We start from the raw sequence: 20,997 nt of genomic DNA, 5'->3' as shown, positions 1-20,997 counted from the left end.
GTCCCTCCACTTCTAAAACCATGGCAGGCGACCACGCTGTGCAGCCACATACAGAGATCCCACATACAGAAACCCCAAACATCAATCCCCCACAAAAAATCGATCCTCTTTCTCCGTTTTTTCTCGGATATGGTGATTTACCGAGTTTGAAAATTTCCCAAGTACAATTAACAAGTCATAATTATGAAGATTGAAGTCGTTCTATGCGAATGTCTCTTAAATTTCTCGCAAATCTGGCTTTTGTGACGGATTTATTCCACAACCAAAACCTACTGAAACATACATGCTTGAACAATGGGAGGTCGTCAATTGCACCATTGTTCAATGGCTTCGTAATACGATTGACTCCTCTGTTTTTGAAAGCGTCCCGTATGTCGAAGATGATATCGTTCTGTGGACGGATTTGGAGGAGCGTTTTGCCGTGGTTGATGGTACGTCGATCCTTCCCTTAAAACTGAACTTGGCGAATGCAAACAACTCAAAGGTATGTCTGTTACCTCGTATTATGGGAAGATAAAGTTGTTGTGGGATGCTCTTAAAATTTACGAGCCTCCGTTTGCTCGTAAATGTGGTCGCTGTCTTTGTGACATCTCCTCTCAGGCGATTAAACGTCTTGATAATGAACGTCTTCACCAATTTTTTATGGGACTTGATAGTAATTTATACGGTAATCTATGTAATCAACTATTTCCAACTTGACCCTCTCCCCACTCTTAATCGTGGCTATCATGCCGCATTACAAGCTGAACGCCTCCTATTAGGGTCGGACTCGGCGCAACACAATACACCGAATGTTGTCGCTTTCGCTGTCCCCGGGGTGTCACGCACCCCTACTGACTGGAAAGCTATTCGTGAGGCAGAAAAACTTGAACGACGGAAACTTTACTGTACTTACTGCACTGTGTATGGCCATGACCTTACCTCTTGTTTCCTTAAGCAAAATAAATTCCCTGATTGGTGAGGGTCTCGGCTTCGCACTCTTGCTGAGTTACATCGTAAAAAAGGGGTCGGGTCAGTCACAAGTGGGTCAGCCAATGGGTCAGTATCTTCGTCATCCTCGGGTCCCTTATCATCGAGCTCCTCTCCTCGCGTAAATGCGCTGTTTGCTACCGCTGATCCGTCTGTTTCTACTAATTCTATCTTGTCTGCTGACCGGTTATCTGGTATGTCTTATACTTGGATTATCGATTCTAGTGCTTTTAATCATGTCACATGTGATTTAAGTTGTTTTGTTGAGCAAATAGCGATTCTCGCGCGACCTGTTGGTCTTCCTAATGGATAGCCGGTCATGACGTCTATTATGGGCACGGGTTTTGTTCATTCCTAGCATTACCTGTAGTCTCATTTCGGTATCTCAATTGACCCTTGATCATGATTATATTTTTCATTTTGCTGAAGACTCTTGCCTTATACAGGACCGTGTCTCGCGGACGATGATTGGAGTAGGTGAGCTGCGAGATGGACTTTACTTTCTTCGCTCGGAAAACAAGCTCTCGGTTCATAAAGTGGGCATGGTTGGAACGGCTGATTTGTGGCATCAAAGGCTTGGACACCCCGCTGAGAAAGTGGTTTAATTTATACCTTTAGCTCGTAATTTAAATTCCAATAAAAACCCGGTGTGCGATGTGTGCCATCTTGCTAAACAACATCGTAATAGTTTTGATTTGAGTGACAGTATTGCTCTGGATATTTTTGATTTGATACATTGCGATTTATGGGGTCCATATCGCATTTCTTCGTCTTGTGGTGCTAAGTATTTTCTCACTATTGTTGATGACTGTTCTCGGTCAGTTTGAGTTTATTTATTGATGGATAAAACTGAGGTTACGTCAATGTTTATGAATTTTCTATCCATGGTACATACGCAATTTTCTAAGCATGTTAAAATGGTGCGCAGTGACAATGGAAATGAGTTTAATTGTATGGCAGCTTATTTTTTTTCGAAGGGAATTCATTTTCAGAAGTCTTGTGTGGGTACCCCGCAACAGAATGGCCGTGTCGAGCGCAAACACCGTGACATTCTAAATGTTGCACGGGCCCTTCGCTTTCAAGGTCACCTTCCTAAAAATTTTTGGGGTGAGTGCATACTTACTGCTGCCTATCTAATAAATTGTACACCGTCTGCATTGCTTGACAATAAAACGCCATATGAAGTTTTATTAGGTGTCTCTCCGTCTTATAAAAATTTGCATGTTTTTGGTTGCCTCTGTTTTGTCCATAATCAAAAGACTCATGGTGACAAGTTTGAACAAAGGAGCCATAAATGTATCTTTCTCGGTTATCCACATAATGTTGAAGGGTGGAAAGTTTATGATCTTGAGACCGAAAAATTTCTTGTCTCTCGTGATGTTATTTTTTACGAGGACTCATTTCCTCTTGCTGTCCGAGAAGGTCCAACTGATTCTTTTGACCCGCCTTCCCCTGTTTTCAATGATGATTCTTCAAGTACCCTAATTCAAGGTTACGACTTACGCGGGTATGTACTTGACACCACTTGAAGTCCATCCCCGTCTAGCTCACCGAGTCCGCCCTCAGGTACACCTTATACTTTAGTAAATTACGTCAATTGTGATAAATTTTCTACTCGCCATACACATTTCCTTGCAGCTATAACTACAAGTATTGAGCCTTCGTCTTTTAAAATTGTCGTGCAAGATGACAACTGGTGTCGGGCTATGTAAGATGAAATTAATGCCCCTTGAAAATCATGGCACTTGGGAATTGACAACTCTTCCTATTGATAAGAAGGCCCTCGGTTGTCGTTGGGTCTATAAAATCAAGTATAAGTCGGATGGTTCCATTGAACGGTATAAAGCTCGCCTTGTTGTCTTCGATAATCACCAGGTGGAAGGTCTGGATTATGGTGAAACATTTGCTCCGGTTGTCAAAATGCTAACCATCGACACCGAAGATGAGCCTCTAACCTTTTAAACACCGAAGATGAGACCCTTAGGGTTCGTTTGGATTGAAGGAATTAGAGAGAAGGGGAGGGGAGGGAAAAGGAGGGATTTAATTTCCTTTGTTTGGATAAAAAATATGGGAGAAAGGAAATGGAAGGGGAGAGAAATGAGAGGACTTATTTTCCCTTCTATAGAACAAACTATAATCTTTCCAATGGTGACAAGATTTGGAAAGAAAACATTATTTGGATTCTAATTATACCACCAACATCCTTCAATCCTCCATCCATTTTTCATCTCCCTCCTTCCTCCCCTTCCATTTCCCTTCATAATTTTTGTTATCCAAACACCCACATCTCATTTGCCCTCCCCTTCTCTCCCCTCCCTTCACCTCCCCTCACTCCCCCTCCCCTCCCCTTCCCTCCTAAAATTGTATCCAAACGGACCCTTATTGATTTCGGAATGAAACTTGCTTGAATTGATACAAGGTAATTTATGCTCAAAAACGTCCCCGAAACAACCATTTAATCAGCTGGTCCACATCGACAATTTACTACATTATTAACTCACAATTCTTTATGAGAGTAATATTTTTCATCTGATATATTAACGGCACAACACCGTAAAAAATAAGTGGATAGTCATACATTTTTACCACTCGTACTTAAGACGATATTTAATGGGGCCAAGTGGTTGATTATGGTGTCTCAAGAGTCACTATTAGCACCATTTGGAAAACAGTACATTAAAGAGATGGGGTTGGAAGATGGAGGTGGTGATGGAGATTGTACGTTTGTCGTTGTTGGAAATTTATGATGATTGAGTAAATGAAGAGGTTGGGAGATGGAGATGGAGATGGAGATGGGTAGGTAGGTAGGTTAATTTAGAGAGATTAGGTTAATTTAGATATATGAAAACACCAAGTGAAATGAACGTGGGAGGGTGGATTCTAAAAAAATAATCTGGATATAATGATTATTTAATTGATCAATTGATGTCCATATGAGGAAACATAAAAAATTAAATGAAACGGATTAAAAAGAAATACGTAAAGAATCATATGGAACGGAGGAAGTAAAAGGCAACCCACCTTATATAGCTCAACACAAAATCTCACTTTAGACGGGCACTATCGTCTAAAGTTGTAGACGGGTCAAATATATCACCACTTTCTTAATAAGACAAACACACCTTATTTGCGTTGATCATCCTTACCTGCCGTGGAATCTTATAAATAAGGCCAAACGAATAATCTTATTTATTAAAAGAACAACCACAGTGCTGAGTTGTCAGCCTGTGGTTGAAAGTGCAATTTTATTTTTATTTTTTAAATTAAGCCCCCACGTTCTGCATTGCCATTTAATTCCAAGAATCATTTTTTTACACATCAAGCAATATGATACATGAATCTGATATGTGAATTGTGATTAATGTGTATTGCTCATTAACAAATTTTATTAATATAATTATTACTAACTGTTAATGTTAATTTTCATTATATAAAAACAATAACAACATCAACTTAAAAACATCAAATTACAAATTTAATATATATATATATATATATATATATATATATATATATATATATATATATATATATATATATATATAAAACATTTAAATTTAACAAAATCCATATCCAGTAAATATTAAAATGATATTTATACAAATGATATTAAATTATTTTGCCATATTTGAAAGTAAGAAGCATATTATTCAACGAATTTGTGTAGAAAATATATTTTCATGGTAAATCTCATTTAGTAAGATTAAAAAGATATTGCAAAACAATTATTGAACAAATAAAAACAAGTAACTCCCACTTTTTCATATGATAAAGTTTGTTTAATAAAAACAAGTAACTCCCACTTTTTCATATGATAAAGTTTGTTTAATATCAAACATCAATTATAGAAAGATAAGAGAACCAAAGATATTGAAGCAAACAATTACATTTTTTCAAATTAAGGTGTCAAGATCTGCTTATTTTCAGCATAAAATAATTTTAATAAATGTTTTCTACAAAAAAAATGATTTTTATTTTAATGCTAATAATAAATTTATAATAATAATTATCAATAAACGAAAATAAAAAAATTAACCGTACCGTTTCAAAATTATTTCTATACTAATGTTGAACTTGGGTCCGAAATATGTTATGTTCAAATACGGAGCAGAAAAGAAGGATGATGAGAAAGGTGACTTGAGAGAATATCCACATTTATTTTCATGTGGGAGAGAGTAGGAATGTAGTATGTGAAATCGATTTGTCAACGAAGTAGATGAGGTATTATTATGCATTTTAGGGTTCAATTCTCCAAATCACAAGCTATTTATATTGAAGGGCATGTTAGGGTTTATTTCAAGCAAAAGGAAATGAGTTTAGGCCCATTTCAGTAAATTTTTGGCTGGACGTAAAAAATTTCGAACACAAATTCTCATTTAAGACGGTATATCTGTCTTAACCTTAAGTCAAATCAATTATCAAACATAAAGACAAAAAAACAGAAAATTGAATGAGTTTATCTTATCGATGTAGGTGGGTGTTATTTAACCCGTTTTATTTTTAAGACGGATATATTCGTCATAAGGATGACCTATTGTATTTCGAATCGAACATAATTAGCTCAACCCAAATAGAGGATATATTATTGAGCATGTTTATAGTACATTATTGAAGTGTTACATATATGATTAATTAACATAATACTGCTTATCAAATTAAAGATACATTACGGGTCACAATCTTAGGTCACGGGTCACGGGTCTGAGTAATGGCTATGCATTAGAATTTAGGGATATGATACCTAAATTGAAATAAATGAAACAATGAAACACATAGGACAAGGTTTTTATACCAAAAGATGTAAAAATAAATACAATTATCATAAATCAACTTAAAAAATTTTAGATTTAAACTGATGTAAAAAAAATTGAAATTATTTATAAAATAATAATGGGCTAAGAAATGTGAAACTAATACGGAGTAATATTTATAACCTCCTATTAATGTCAAGGAAAGAAGGATAAAAATTACTTAAAAAACAAAAACAAAAAAAATTATGGGCTAAGTGCAATCTTCTTTTGAAATATAGCTGTGATGATTATGAGCTCCGTTAAAAGACAATTCCATAATAAACCAAATTATGGGGTTTTGAAATGTTATCATTTGGCTGAGTATTAGTGGAAAGTAATTTAGGTCAAGTTTCATTATAATGTAAACGTTCGATGTATTTTATTGAATACAATCTCGCTTGAAATATATTAACTAAATGAAAAAATAGGTTTAATAATTTGCACGGGTCTAAATATCCATTTTAATTGTGCATGGGTTCAAATTTTCATTTTATCGCGTGCACGGGTTCTACAAAAGTGCACGACTTTAACTAAATGAAAAACAAGTAAAGAATTTGAACGGTATGATAAACTATTTAAAACCATACAACGTTACTAATTTTATCTTATTCATATATAAGTGGTGTTTTTTTAAAGTCCAACTAACAAGACAAATTAGAAATCAAATTTAGCTAATAAGAAAGTATATTGTATTAAAATAACTACTCGCTTTATTTGACCGTAGTACACTAATACATCATTTACGCTAACTACAAATATAATGTATCTTCAATATTTACATTATATTATTTAAACAAATTTTGAAATAGCATCCCGTGCAATTTGCACGGGTTTAAAACTAGTTCATCCTACAAAACAAGAACTACTCATAAATAAAAATCAGACATTTCCAATCCTGTTCGATATATACAAGTGCGATATCGATTGTAAGGATGGATGCTTCTTCGCAAATCAACAACCTGAAGCTCAGTTTTGGTGGCCCTCAGGCTGATCTACCTAATCAGGTAGCAATTTCAGATAATAAAGTTTTAGAGTTTTGTTATAAAACTTGTGAACTTTGATCGATCTAAATTCTCTAAACTCTTTTATACATATATTAAGCTCAAAAAAATTAAATTACGGTAAATTAAATTATATTCAAGGTGGTTGTATCATCTTTGGAGCCATATAATCATTTTAAAATTGATTTTCCCATTTTTTTGTATTTGTTTTTTTATTATGGGTAATGATAAATACAGCCCAAAGGGCTGTATTTAAGAATTAAATTACTTTTCAAAATGGAATTAAATTAGGAATTTATGACACAACTACGCGTAAATTGATGTCATTAATGCTTAATTTAAGTTTTTCTTTCATTTTTTGGTACCTTAAATGCGTATTTATCATTTTCCTTTTATTATTATTATTATTATTATTATTATTATTATTGTGAACGAAAATATTAGATAAGTGTGAGTGCCTTCCAACAACAACTAAATATCCCCTCAATCCCGATCATTTATTATTTATTCATTTTGTACAAAGACTAACCAATAACAAAAATAAGAGAGAAATAAAAATACCATTCACTAAAATTATCTTGTTGTATACGAAGTACTTGTATAATATTAGGGTTGTTATTTTTCTCTTATACTGACAATTTATTAATCATGTTTCGCGTGTAGGGTTCAAGCAATGGAGATGATGCTCCTACTCCAATTTAAAATGTATGCATGATGTTGCATGCATGTTAATCCGTGGTGAAATATTTATATTTGTGTCTGATCCAAGTTACTAAATGGCCTTTAGATTTAAGCATATGTATGAGAATCATCTCCATATTTATTTCGAACCTGTTTTCGTAAGTGTTATGTTTGTTAAGTATTTGTTTTATGTCCGTTTGTCTTTGAGTTATTGTACAGTTGTACTTGGTGAGAGCGTAGTATGCTTCACACTTTTACCATTGTACTAATGTACTCTCACTAATCACTATCATGTATTCATGTATTTGTTTCTTTGTTTTATAAATAAAAATCTAAGGTCGATTTGTTTCTTTTTTTTGCTAATAATAGAATTTGTTTAACCGCGCTTATTTCAATATGAGAAAAAAGAGCTAGCTGACGTATCCAAGCAACTAAAAAGATGGCAAGCCCCATAAAAAAATTATTTATCAGTTATTAGTATGAAATTTTATGATTCCATTGGTAAAAATCTCCCTTTTGGTGAGATCCATTTGCCTGTCTCTAATTTCAGAGTTTTTTCTGTCCTTTATATCATTCTAGGGTTTTGTTTTATTGGAAATATAGTTAATTGCGGTTTGTTGATGATTTATCATACGACTCTACGATTGATATGCGTCATTCGCCTACTATCTATGCTACCGAGCCTACTATCTATGGTACCGATAAAAGGTAAATTTTGAGAGCGATACAAGGACGAGCCAAATTGTCATATCATGTTGTGAGATCACTAGTTTTACGAGAGAGATTTGTCCTTTCGCTTTATTAGATTTTTTGTTTTCAATTATAATTATCTCTTGTAAGTGCCGTTTGACGATTTATTAATGAATTGATCTCTTTTCCTTCAAAAAAAACAACTAAAAAGATTGAAATCTACCCCCGAACAATATGGTAAAATTAAATATCGAATGAACAACCTAAATACACGGAGTAATAAATTAAAGAAGAAATATATGGACAAGTATGTTTGAAACCTTGATGAATGAATAATAATGGCCAATCATGATTCCTTGAGACGGCGGTAAAGGGAAGATAAACCAGTAACGGCGATGCCACCGAGAAGAGCAGTACGGAGGCCATAACGTGGTAACAAGAGGCCGGCAGTAACCACATCTATAGGTAAACCATGGTTAAGGTGGCAAAGAGAAACACCATGGTTCAAGGCCAAGGCAGCCGTGGCATATAATCCCATAAACCGGCCTGCTCGTGTCGAGTACACGCCTTGTCTAACTGCCTCTAACCTACCGCCTTTATCCGCGTTCACAAAGTCATATACAGACCCAGCCATGGTTCCTAATACATAGGCACAACCCACTTTACTCGACAATACGTCCTCCTTGTATATCTTCTCCATAACTTCACTCGGTGTTTTTTTTGTTGTTTTCTCTTTTTGGCAATTACAAGACACAAACTTCATTATATATAACCCACTTATTCTAACCCCGACAGGCGTTAGGTTTTTTTTTTTCCTAAATTAAATCAAATAAGGGATCTATAGAACCAGTAGGCTTTTTTCGAGCGAGTACAAAGAGTCCCATGTTTTACAAAATAATTTCGGTATTCAAATTCTCAGAAGAATATAAGTTTTCTAAAAATTGATCCAAAAAGAATTTGATTACCGTATGATTGTATGAATACTGAATGTCTATTGGTATCCTAAGAGCATCCGCAAAGGAGAGAAATCACCTCCCCATTTGCCTTCTCTTTCCTCAAATGAGCAACCCCATTGTTGCACCAACCTCCCCATAAAATGGGGCTCCACTGTTTTTAGGGGAGCTCTCCAAAAAAAAAGTAAAGTAATTTGTTTAACTTTTGGGAAGGTTCCCAAAATTTTGTGTGGGGAACCCCATTGTTGCATAAATGTAATTATGAAATGGAGAGGGTAAATGGAAAAGTTAGTGGAAAATGAGGTGGACGAATAAGAAAAGGAAATAGAAGATATGGGGAGTCTCACCTTTGCGGATGCTCTAATGTTACACAAGTTGTCAACTCTCTAACCTTATTAAAGAATTTGTGAGAAGCAAAATAGAGAAACTGAGAGGAATAAGGATTTATTTATAGGGTGGGCTGATTACTAGTAGGCACGAATGAACCATTCGGCCCAGCCCACTATGATTGGGCCATGCCACGAAAATTAAACATGGAGAATTAGCACGGTATGGCCCATTCATCAGCCTTGCTGGCCTGTTTCGTGCCTCTTTAGGCTCATGGCACCAGCTTGTCCAGCCCACTTTCATCTCTTCTCCACGAATTGTTGTATAAGACTATTTTATACACCCTTCATATCAGACCAATGGTAACACTTAGCGGTTTTTTTTTTCAATAATACCATTATTATATGATTCTTATATTTACACAAATGTCAAGTAGTGGGTCTCTCACCAACCCAACAATATTCTTTATTATATTCAGCTTACTTTCCATATTTGCCCCTGCTTTTACCCTTTTTTCTTAAAAAACCCATTTTTTACTATGTTACCATTGGTCTAGTATGGAGGGAGTACATAGGATTATAGGATCGGCTCAATTACTCAGAACCCAACTAAATTATTTACTATACTTATAAAAATATATATTTTATTTTAATCACCTAATATCTTTTTTATTTTGGAAACTTGCATATTTTAACATGTCAATATTTATATGAAAATATTGGGTTATTAAAATAAAATTAATAATTAAATGTTAAGTGCGGGCTATTTTTCTCTAAGGTCACGCCTATGCCCTATGTTATAGATTGATCCTATAAAAAAATGGTAGTTTTTGCATAGTCAATGATATGATTTGTTAAGGGTAAGTAAGATGAGCGAGGTGACACTAAGTTTTTTTTGGTGTATACCTGAGTGTTCGGGTGTCTACCGTCAATAACCATGTATAATCTTTTTGTCGTGGAGGCTCTCATAAAGAGGTAAACGGCTGGACAAAAAGTTTGCTCCATTTTCATGATAGGGGTTAAATACCTAATCTCGTAGTTAAGGGATGATGTGAGCAACCACTACACCAACCTCATTTACTTGAGGTATTTAATTGAGGTGACAGTTAAATTAGGACAATTTTTTAAAAGATAAATAATTGAAAGAAGATATAGACTCTTTGCAAAAGTTGGCAATTCATAATTTCATTTCCTGAAGACATTCAGAGAAATAGGATCACTTTACTATGATGCCATGCATGTTTAAAGTGTAGCCGCATACTATAATCAAATGTAAAGGGACAGTCAAATGAGTGCACTTACACCATATTTATTCCTAGGAAATGTAAATGATGATGTTGGTCTTATGAATTTACTTGATGATGTAATCGGAAGAGTCAGAACTTGAATTTAAGGGGCGAAAAAAATTAGGTAGGATGAGCACCTAATAACATAAGAAACACTCAAACGAAAGTCAAAAAAATTTAATTAAAAATTTCGAAAATCTCATTCATCAGGAGGCCAGCTCCACCACTGGATGTAATAGTGTCGGTTTTTGTTTTTAATCAAAATATTACAGATATATATACTTATGATTGTTAAAAACCATAATGAAAATTGACTGTCGCGTCATATTTCATTTTTCGATTTAGTACTAGTTTTAAATTTGAAAAGGGTAATTACAATTCACAATGACATGCTCTAAATACTCCAATAGTATATTATTAGCGTATATATTTCGACATTAATTAGTTCATGAGTTAGTGTGTTACGTTTGTTTAAAGTTAACAGTACATAAGTATCACATTTTAATGACTTTAATGTTCATTTCAGTTACTCTAAAACGAAATAACGCAAAGCTTCGCGTCACCAGGAAAGAAATACAAAGCAACAAAATATCTCATACTATTATTCTACACCGTATAAAATAAGAGGGAGTAAGTTGAAAGCATGCATGGTAATTATTGGTATGTATGATTATATTTTTCAATTTTCAGCAACTAGATAACACTAATCATGTATGTGTAGGTTCAACTAAAGATGCCCTAATTATTGTTAGAATAAAACTAGAAAAGTAAAGAAGTCCTAAGATGTGGCTTAGACCCTGTTTTTTCTAGTTAATTTCAGCCCATTTCAGTTCAGTTAAGTTCGGTTACATTCAGTTTAGTTCAATTCAACTCTATTTAAACTCGTAGTTCATTTTTCAGCTTCATTCAGTTTAACTCAGTTCAATCAACTTTTTTTCATCGAAATAAATAGGGCTTTACTTAGTTTCCAATCAATAATTGAATGCATAGTGAAGACATGATTAGAATTCATAGATAGATGACCGTTCTAATGATGAGGCAGACGTAGAAGTGAATGAATAGCATCATAAACAAAGATTCAGCAACAGCTTTATGACCTATATATACATAAGTGATTCCCAACAAAGTTTAGGTCTTTGTTTCACAATCATTCTGTTTCTTCTTTTGCTTAAACTACTGTTTTAATGTTTTGGTGTGTTGTGGATACAAGACAAAACTTAACTTCTGTGTATATCACTGTATAAAGTTATGTCATGTCATTTTCATATACACTCCATAGGAATACTAATACTTATACCGTCTTAAGTATAAAACGGATATAATGTAATATCTTGGATCGATCTGAAACAACTATGTCTTTATCGATTAGTTTTCTATTTATGATCTGGCCTCGATCAATGCTTGGTCAATATAATAGTTACTGAATACTGACCATAGATGTTGAGAGATAAACCTTAATCTCCCAAAAATTATGGATTAATTAATCTCAAATTCGTATGAGCCTACTAAAGAAGCTTAGTACTTCGTAGACAGGGACGAAGCTAGGATTTTATATATGGGGTAGCAAAAAAATATTGTTAATATTAGGATATTAGGCCCATTAGGGCTTAGTAGTGACGGCTACGTCACGATGGCTGTCTCTAGGTTTAAGTAAGGCTTTAGGGTTTCTTGTAAGGTTATTATAAATACCGATCATTATACTGATATCAACAATCAATCAATACAAATTCCCTTATGCAATTCTTCCGCTCTCTATAACTCTAACATGGTATCAGAGCCTCTTTCTTGAGGACTCTAAAAACCGTTTCCGCATTCTTACCGGTGGGTGGCCGGAAAATTACACACCCACCGGTACGATACTTAATCAAAAACACAAATTTTTTTTTTTAAAGAAAAAAAAGAAAAAAAAAAAAATTGTCATCCAAAATGGACGGCAGTAATAGTTTTTTTCAAAAATAAAGAAAAAAAAATTCTTTCTTTTCTTTTGAAATTTAATTAATCGTCTTTTACTTCGTTTAAGGTGGTACTTGATTTATTTGCAGTCCGAAAAAATTAACGTTCTCCAGATCTTAAAATTGACGGATAATTTTCCGTTTTATCGATATTTGTCAGGTTCCATTAGGGTTCCTGCAAATTAACTCATACTTTCGACAAGTCCGAAAAAATTAACGTTCTTGTTCGAAGAAATTTATAGCGAGTCTTTATACTCGTATCTTACCACTTTTCGAAGACGGAGATGATTGATGAAGATCGAAAAAGATGAAGATTGAAGATTTCATTTTTCACTTTTATATTTTTTCTTTGTATTTCTCCAATCGTAAAGTTCGTACTATGTACTGCCTTTACGATTGCGGGAGGGTATTAGGATATTAGGCCCATTAGGGCTTAGTAGTGACGGCTACGTCACGATGGCTGTCTCTAGGTTTAAGTAAGGCTTTAGGGTTTCTTGTAAGGTATTATAAATACCGATCATTATACTGATATCAACAATCAATCAATACAATCCCCTTATGCAATTCTTCCCCTCTCTATAACTCTAACAGTTAAGCAAAAATGGGATTCACGAAAAAAAATTGTTGCATAACATAAAATTTTTTAAAATACTATATTGTTCTATTATAATTTGGATTATATAGCTTTCCGACGCATAAAACGTGTAACCATTGCTACGTAATGACTTCAAATTTTCACCATATAAATGACAGCTTATCTTCATTTTATCTTTTATATAATTTTGATACTTTACGATTTAGACAAATATAACAAACATAATCTTTAAGTAAAATAGAAAACAAAGTCCCGATTACACAAATAGAATGGACATCAGCGATATTGCAAAAAATAATAAATTAATCAAAAGGTGAATTGTTACCGTAAAGTTGGGCAGGGTTTAACGAAATTTATTTGAGATTACTCGCCCATCCATTAAAAGAATCATTTGATGAGGCCTTGAAAATGAAAAAAAAAAACACCATTTTGGGGCTTGAACCCTTGCCAAATGGTTGGAGCACCACTCATCCTACCACTGAGACATACCAATTTCATTGTCTATTATATGCCTTTTGTTTTATTTTTTCCTAAATACTCAGATTTGGGGTAGCAAATAATCATCGTTCAAACTGAATTTTTTTTGTTTGGGGTAGCGGCGGCTACCCTTTGCCACCTACTAGCTTCGCCCCTATTCGTAGATCTTACATTATTTGTTTCTATAATGCCTCTACTCGTATCCAAACACACCATTGTTGGTATGATCTTACTTTTTTTATGAAAAATGCATAAGTAGAGAATTATTACTGCGTGAATCTCCTACAACTCTACAGGACTGATTTCTGAAATCAACACATTTTTTCATAAATCTTCTAACATCGCACATTCACACATTGTGCAACGATATTATTCTACATTTAGGTATACATACGAAATATTTGATTCCTCATTGATATGTAAGAACTCATAAAATAATCATATAAAAACGTCTTATTTTATAATTTATGATACGGAGTAGAATTTACTCTCCTTGTTGATTCGTTAAAGGGCATGCCAATTTATTTCAGGTGCTTAAATTTAGTAAAGGATGAAGAATTTAATGCTTTGAATTAAATGCTGGATCATCAACTGTAGAATGTTGGAAGTCATAAATTCTAAACGCATCAAACTCAGTACAAATGGACAAATGGTCAAAGATTCAAGTGTCATCAGAAAAAAGAAGGTCAAAAAAGTTCGAAAAGATCAACTGAACAAAGTCAGATGTTATTAAAAGCAATCACAGCAAAAATTACAACTTTACCAAGGATGTCTTAGTCTAGTGGTTAAGACGGAGGTATTGTGGACAATAGGTCCCAGGTTCGAATCCCCCTCCCCCCCTATTGTAATGCGACTATATGCGCGCTTCGTGAGACCAAAAAAAAAAAAAAAGCAAAAATTACAACTTTCACAAAAACATTAATAGGTAATTTAAACATGGTCTATACTTATTGTATAACTCCGTCTTATATTATGATATGTAGAGTTTTCGTATTTATTGTAAGACAACTTTAACCTATAACTTGTACACCATTGTAGAACTCATATTAGACACGTAACCAACCCGATACCATAATTCAAGACTCGAGTTTGACCTGAATCCGAATTGAACCGAAGCAATGTAACTCGACCTAAATGGCTGAATGTTCATAACGACACATTAATGATTATCCATAAATAACTTGATAATAGTGGACCCGAAATGACCCGGCTCGACCGGACCTAGCCCAGGCCCTAATTCTTGCAAACTCAAAATTGACCCAGCGTGAGCTAACCCATCCCGAACCCGACCCGATTGACCTGTTTGACAGAACGGTACAAGTCGTACAACATTGATTTTGAACAATTGTATACCGTATAATGATCTTATCAGAGACCAGTTATCGTTCTTTAATCCAATTAAATAACTTAACAAAACTAATTGACATGATTTCAACAACATAATAGAACATGATGTATTATCATTGTGACAATAGCATTAAATTGCAAAGTAAATTCCAATCATACAAACGTTCTCAAAAGACATTACTTTCATTTCAACAATTCTTTACATTAAAAGAATTACTCCTACTATCTTACCAAAAAAAAAGCTAATCTAATTCAACTACTAGTCTTCTACACATACAGTTGTCATATGCAAAAAGTAAGTGAAAAAAAAATGACATTAACAAGAAATAAAAAAATTACAAACTCAAAGTCCCATAAAGTTGCCAATTTCCAAACAAGAAAATGCCGAGTTTTCAAGCTCTCTCCCTTCAAGGACTACTAATTGACTCGGACGGAATTCTTGCATGAAACCGTCCGAGTAAGACATTGAATGAATTATACATATACTTAATAGGAATTTTTGAAATTTAGACATGGGATACGAAATATGATACTAAAAAAAGACGGGTGTCGTATACAAGACTTCTGGTTTACCAAACAACCACCATATAAAATACCCAAAATACCCTTGATCATGATTCATTGAACATTTGAACCTCAACTAGACCCAACCAAGAAACCACTGAATTCCCGACCGTGTCAATTACCACCATGTAAAATACCCAAAATACCCCTGATCTCGCAAAATTAACTGAAAGAATCAGAATTACCACCATCTGAAATACCCAGAATTAACGATTCTCGCAATCGTTACCATGTGAAATACCGAAAATACCCCTGACCCCGAAAATTAATCGAACTAATCACCTAGAGGCTAGACCTAAGCAAGAAAACAGAGAGTTCTTGACCAGGACAATCATCAGGACTAATTAAATGAAAAGATTCAGAATCAAATCCTCCAATACTCCACTCGTAATTTGCCCTCATATACATCATTTCTCCGCATTCTTCGCCATTATTATTATTATTATTATTATTATTATTATTATTATTATTGTTGTTGTTACTATTTCGTGGAATTACACCGGCACCAACGGTCATATTCTCCATTTTCTTGAGCATTAATTTAGTATCTTCAGACGGTTTTCTGCGAGCCGCAAACCCGACACGACGTCCATTACAAAACAATGTCCAAAGAGGAATAGAATGTAAAGGACAAGAACCCAATTCCGTCATTTTACACTCCAAAGCGATACGAACAAAACCCGACCGAATCTCCCTAGCGAAATTATGCGTAGAAAGGGATAATTCAAGAAGAAGAGACGGTTTAGACGAAAGACGGTCATGCTGGACACAGAACCAAATATGAGAACCGTGTCGAGGGCCAAAGAATGTGCAGATGACCATGGATTTTGAGGGTCTAGATGGCGCGTGGGAGAGCACGCTCTCTGGGGAAGATAGGGAGTCGGGTTTTGGAGATGGGTTAGGGTCGATATTATCGTCTCGTAAAGAGGTGCTGAGGCGTTTCTTGGTGGGAATGGGAGTGGTTGTTGTGGTGGTTGGGTGGGTGGCGGGGAAGGTGAAACAAGGGAGGAAGAGACGGCGGAACGAGGGTAGTTTCGTCATTTCACTCGAGGTTGTTTGGATTTTGATTAATGGTTGAAATGTTGGAGGAATTGAAGTTGTTTGTAGGTGGGAATGTAGTCTATGTACAGTATATTTATAGGAAATAAGGCGGGAAAATTATAACTTATTCCTAGCCGTTTTTTGTTTAAAAAATAAAATTGGGTTCAACTTAACGTGTCTTTTGATTATTTATTTGTTTTATGTTGATTCCTTCCACTAGGTAGCTCCCGTGCATTTGCACGGTATTTTAGATACATATATTTGAGTAGGGCTGTAACCGAACCGATATGAGCTCGAGCTCGGGTGGGATTGGAATCGGCTCGGAAATTTGAATTTGAGCTCGAAATCGGCTCGTAATTCTCCGAGCTCAAAAAATTAAAGCTCGAAATCAGCTTAGATTAGGCTCGAGCTCGATTCGAGCTCAATTAAATCATTATTTTCTTTACTTTATTTAACTTTTATATCTAATTAAAAATAATATAGGTTAAGTTAACTCCAAATATACAATTTTTATCAACTATAATAAAAATATACTCATAAATTCTAAATAACATTTTACTAAGAACAAAAACAACTGTAAAATGCCAAAATTAAATAATAATAAAAAATAAAACGAGCCCACTCGAGCTTCCGATCCGAACTCTACTAAGCTCGGAATCGGCTCGGATTTTGTACATCTCGGCTCGAGATCGGCTCGGAATCAGTTTTGACCGATTTCGAGCCGAGCTTTGACCGAGCTGATTCCGAGGGCTCTACGAGCTGGATCAGATTATTTACAGCCCTATATTTGAGAATCCCCCTTTACTACTAAGAGAATAAAACTCTTAGTAGTTTTCCCGCCTAAGTTGCATAATTCTCATTCCCCCTTACTACTAAGAGAATAAAACTCTTAGTATTTTTCCCGCCTAAGTTGCATAATTCTCATTCCCCTTTACTACTAAGAGAATAAAACTCTTAGTAGTTTTCCCGCCTAAGTTGCATAATTCTCATATGGGCCTATTTGTTTCGATATTAAATCACTGGGATTGGGAATGAAAATGGAAAACAACCCACTAAATTGTAGTTAAACGTACATCCCACTATATTAGGATAATTTAGGGTATTAGTATACAATCTCCATAGTTAAGCACTAAAATTATTATGCAATCATCTCCTTAATCTATGGATTACGCATGACATAAAACTCGTCTAATTTATTATGTATTCATCTCCATAATTATCATTCATCAATTACAAACTAAAATTATGCAAATATGCTTCTTATGCAATTTTTACCATAATTATTTTTCACTAGCTTAAACTTTGTATGTATTAAGTTAAAATATGAATAACAAAGTTTATTACAAATACATATTTGTGTTGATCTGATGATATAAATTTTACGAGATTTATGCTTTTGGTGAATATAATAATATAATATTTATTTTCTGAATAAAGTTGACAAAGTAAGTCAAGTAAAATTCAATAATTTATTCGGATTAAAGGTGCTGACCTTCCTATTTTATTTATTTTGATATGAAATATTATCAATATGATCACCAAAAAACTGAAAATGAGTTGAAACTAATACTCTAAACGCAAACATATCTAACAATCTATACAATCTAATTAAAAGTCTACCTAAAATAATGTGACATGTCAACTTTTAATGTGACGTAGCAACTTTTAATGTGACATGGATTATCTACTTATGAAAAAAAAAGTTAAGAAAATTAAAAAATATAAGTTGTAAACAAAAAAAAAAAGGAAAACAAAAATTGTAAACCATTGATCTTCTCTCATAATTTTGTTTTCCATTTACCTTATTTATTTAACCATTATTTCCTTTATTTAATAAAATGACCTTTTTACTTTCCTTTCACCATTACTATATTCCGTATTTATATTGTCATATGTTTTTATCTTCCTTTCATTCATAAAGTTTTGAGAGAATTAATTACAGAATTTTTCATATATATAACTATTATAACCACCATAATTTTCAACTTTCTTCAAAAAAATTAGTACCTAAAGTATACATAGAAGAGTAAATTAAGTGTTTCGCCTTTTATTTTTATTATATTTTGAATTAATTAGAATCCCATTAATTATTATTTTTGTGTTTGTACTAATACTGCAGGAGAATGAATTTTCAACTTTATTCGAAAAATTTGTAAGTAAGATATACCTAGAGAACTACTCGTATTTAATTATTTCGTTTTTTATTTTATTATGTTTTGAATTAATTAGAATCTTATTAGTTACTCCCTCCGTACCAGACCAAAGGTAACACTTACTATAAACGGACGTACCACACCAAAGGTAACATTCCTTATTTGGCCCACAACATTACCAAATTATCTCTATACCCATTTGATATTTACACAAAATGCCATTACATACCCCACCAACTAACCCACAATTAAACCTACAATTACATACCCCACCTATTTTTTTCCCTCTTTACCCTTACTTTTTCCACATTTTCTTAAATACTCCACTTTTCCCTACGTTACCTTTGGTGTGGTACGGAGGGAGTATTTTTTTGTGTTTATATTAATATTGTAAGAGAATGAATTTTCAACTTTATTTAAAAAATTGGTAGCTAAAGTATACATAGAGAACTAAATTAATTGTTTCTCTTTTTATTTTTATTATGTTTTGAATTAATTAGAATCTTATTACTATTTTTTTTGTCTGTATTAATATTACATGAGGATGACATACTCATATATCAATAACATTGCACGAGATTGAAAATAATGGCTATGGATCTTTTTTACAAATATTTACTTGGTTTGAATGGCTCTTTTATTTTTGTCGGCTTTTCTTTTTCTACAATGATGTATTTGCAATCGAATGGTAGCAAAAATCTTTAATAAGTTGTTGACATGTTACATTATTGTCTTTCACTCTTTCCTACAATTTAGTCTCCTTTGTAGAACTTATGTGTTCTACATTTATTTTGTCAAACATGTTACATATCAAAATGTTTAGCCTAAGTGTTAAAGTACGATGCACATATGTCAATTTGATCTTATCATAGTGTTATAATATGCATAATAAATATTTTGCATGATTAGTAATTAGTTAGAAACCGATTATTATTCTCCAATTCATTGTTCCAATTCCAGTGCTTTCAAGTTTTTAAATCATTTTTTTTTTGTTTTCCATCAAATATATTATTATTTAACTCACAATATTTTTTGGATAAATATTTTTTTAAAATGATTTGTTTATATTTTATTTTCCCATTAATTAGGAAAGACTAATATTTCGTATGAAGTATAACAGTATTGTTTTGATTATACTTTTGGATGAATGATCGAATATGAAGCATCTATGTTTGGAATTATATATGCATAAATCTCTATTTTATTGCGTGATTCCAAGAAATATGCAATTAGTTTTGCTCGTCACTTATAGAGTTCTGATCTTTACTTTACTCTCTTACTTTTTGTCTTAAATCTAATCTTATATATATACTACAAAGTATATTATTAAGAGCATAAAATGTGATTTTTTAAATAAATGTAGCCTTTTTTTTCTTTAAATTATTTGGAATAGTTGTTAAAACTGCTCAAGTTCACTGTTGTTTCTTGCAAGATAAAAATAGGGTCAAGTATTTTAAAATATACCCAAAAGGACAATAAAAACAATATATCCATTTAAGGAATAAAGAGGCAAGTTGCAATGTTTGTTGGTGAAAACAACCATTCATATTCCATAATATTGAAGCCGATCAAAGCAATGGTCAAATAATAAATAGACAATTAAAGTACCATTGATTAAAGAGGCAATTGAAGAATCATTAGCAACTCAAACGAGAAAATTCAAAGTCATTGATTTCCTTTCTATAAAATCTCATCCAAATAACAATTCATATTGTCTTATTTGATGCCAATCATGGTTGTCCAACCAACATTGCCCGTCCTTACAAAAAGTCCGTTTTTTTTTTTTTTTTTTTTTTTTTTTTTTTTTTTTCTTTCTCGGTAATTTAGAGTATTTTATTGAAATTTCGTGTCTCCTTTTTTCTTTTCTTTTTGTTCATGTATTTAGATTAATATTCTTAACTGGAGGTGCGAATTAATTAAATTGATAACTTAATTAATGATGTTATTTTAGGAGGTATGTATACGTTAATGCGATCGTACCATGGATGTACTTTGAACTTCGCGTAATCATTTTGCATACTCAAATGAGATAAGAAATATTTTTATGAGACTAGCATAATTATCCATATCATCTTAAATCGAAAATTTGGAGTCTACTAACTTTTGTATTAAAATATCACTCCCTCTGTCGTGTTCATTTATTTACCCTTTTTTTATTAATTATTTGTGAGT

The 20,997-nt window shown here is 33.2% G+C and overlaps 1 protein-coding gene and 1 long non-coding RNA gene across 2 annotated transcripts; one reads left to right on the top strand and one right to left on the bottom strand.

Moving 5' to 3' along the window:
• Positions 1-6,602: 6,602 nt before the first annotated feature.
• LOC141595322 (uncharacterized) lies at positions 6,603-7,791 on the top strand. The gene is made up of 2 exons (XR_012522267.1): positions 6,603-6,763; positions 7,424-7,791. It is a non-coding gene; the product is annotated as an uncharacterized LOC141595322 (long non-coding RNA).
• A 7,386-nt stretch (positions 7,792-15,177) lies between these two features.
• LOC141647760 (protein MIZU-KUSSEI 1) lies at positions 15,178-16,775 on the bottom strand. The gene has a single exon (XM_074456115.1). It carries the CDS (start codon positions 16,670-16,672, stop codon positions 15,914-15,916), a length of 759 nt encoding a protein of 252 aa, XP_074312216.1. The 5' UTR covers positions 16,673-16,775; the 3' UTR covers positions 15,178-15,913.
• Positions 16,776-20,997: the final 4,222 nt, after the last annotated feature.

The sequence above is a fragment of the Silene latifolia genome, chromosome 1 (assembly GCF_048544455.1).
Source record: "Silene latifolia isolate original U9 population chromosome 1, ASM4854445v1, whole genome shotgun sequence".
NCBI lineage: Eukaryota > Viridiplantae > Streptophyta > Magnoliopsida > Caryophyllales > Caryophyllaceae > Silene > Silene latifolia.
This window is presented reverse-complemented; position numbering and strand designations above follow the sequence as displayed.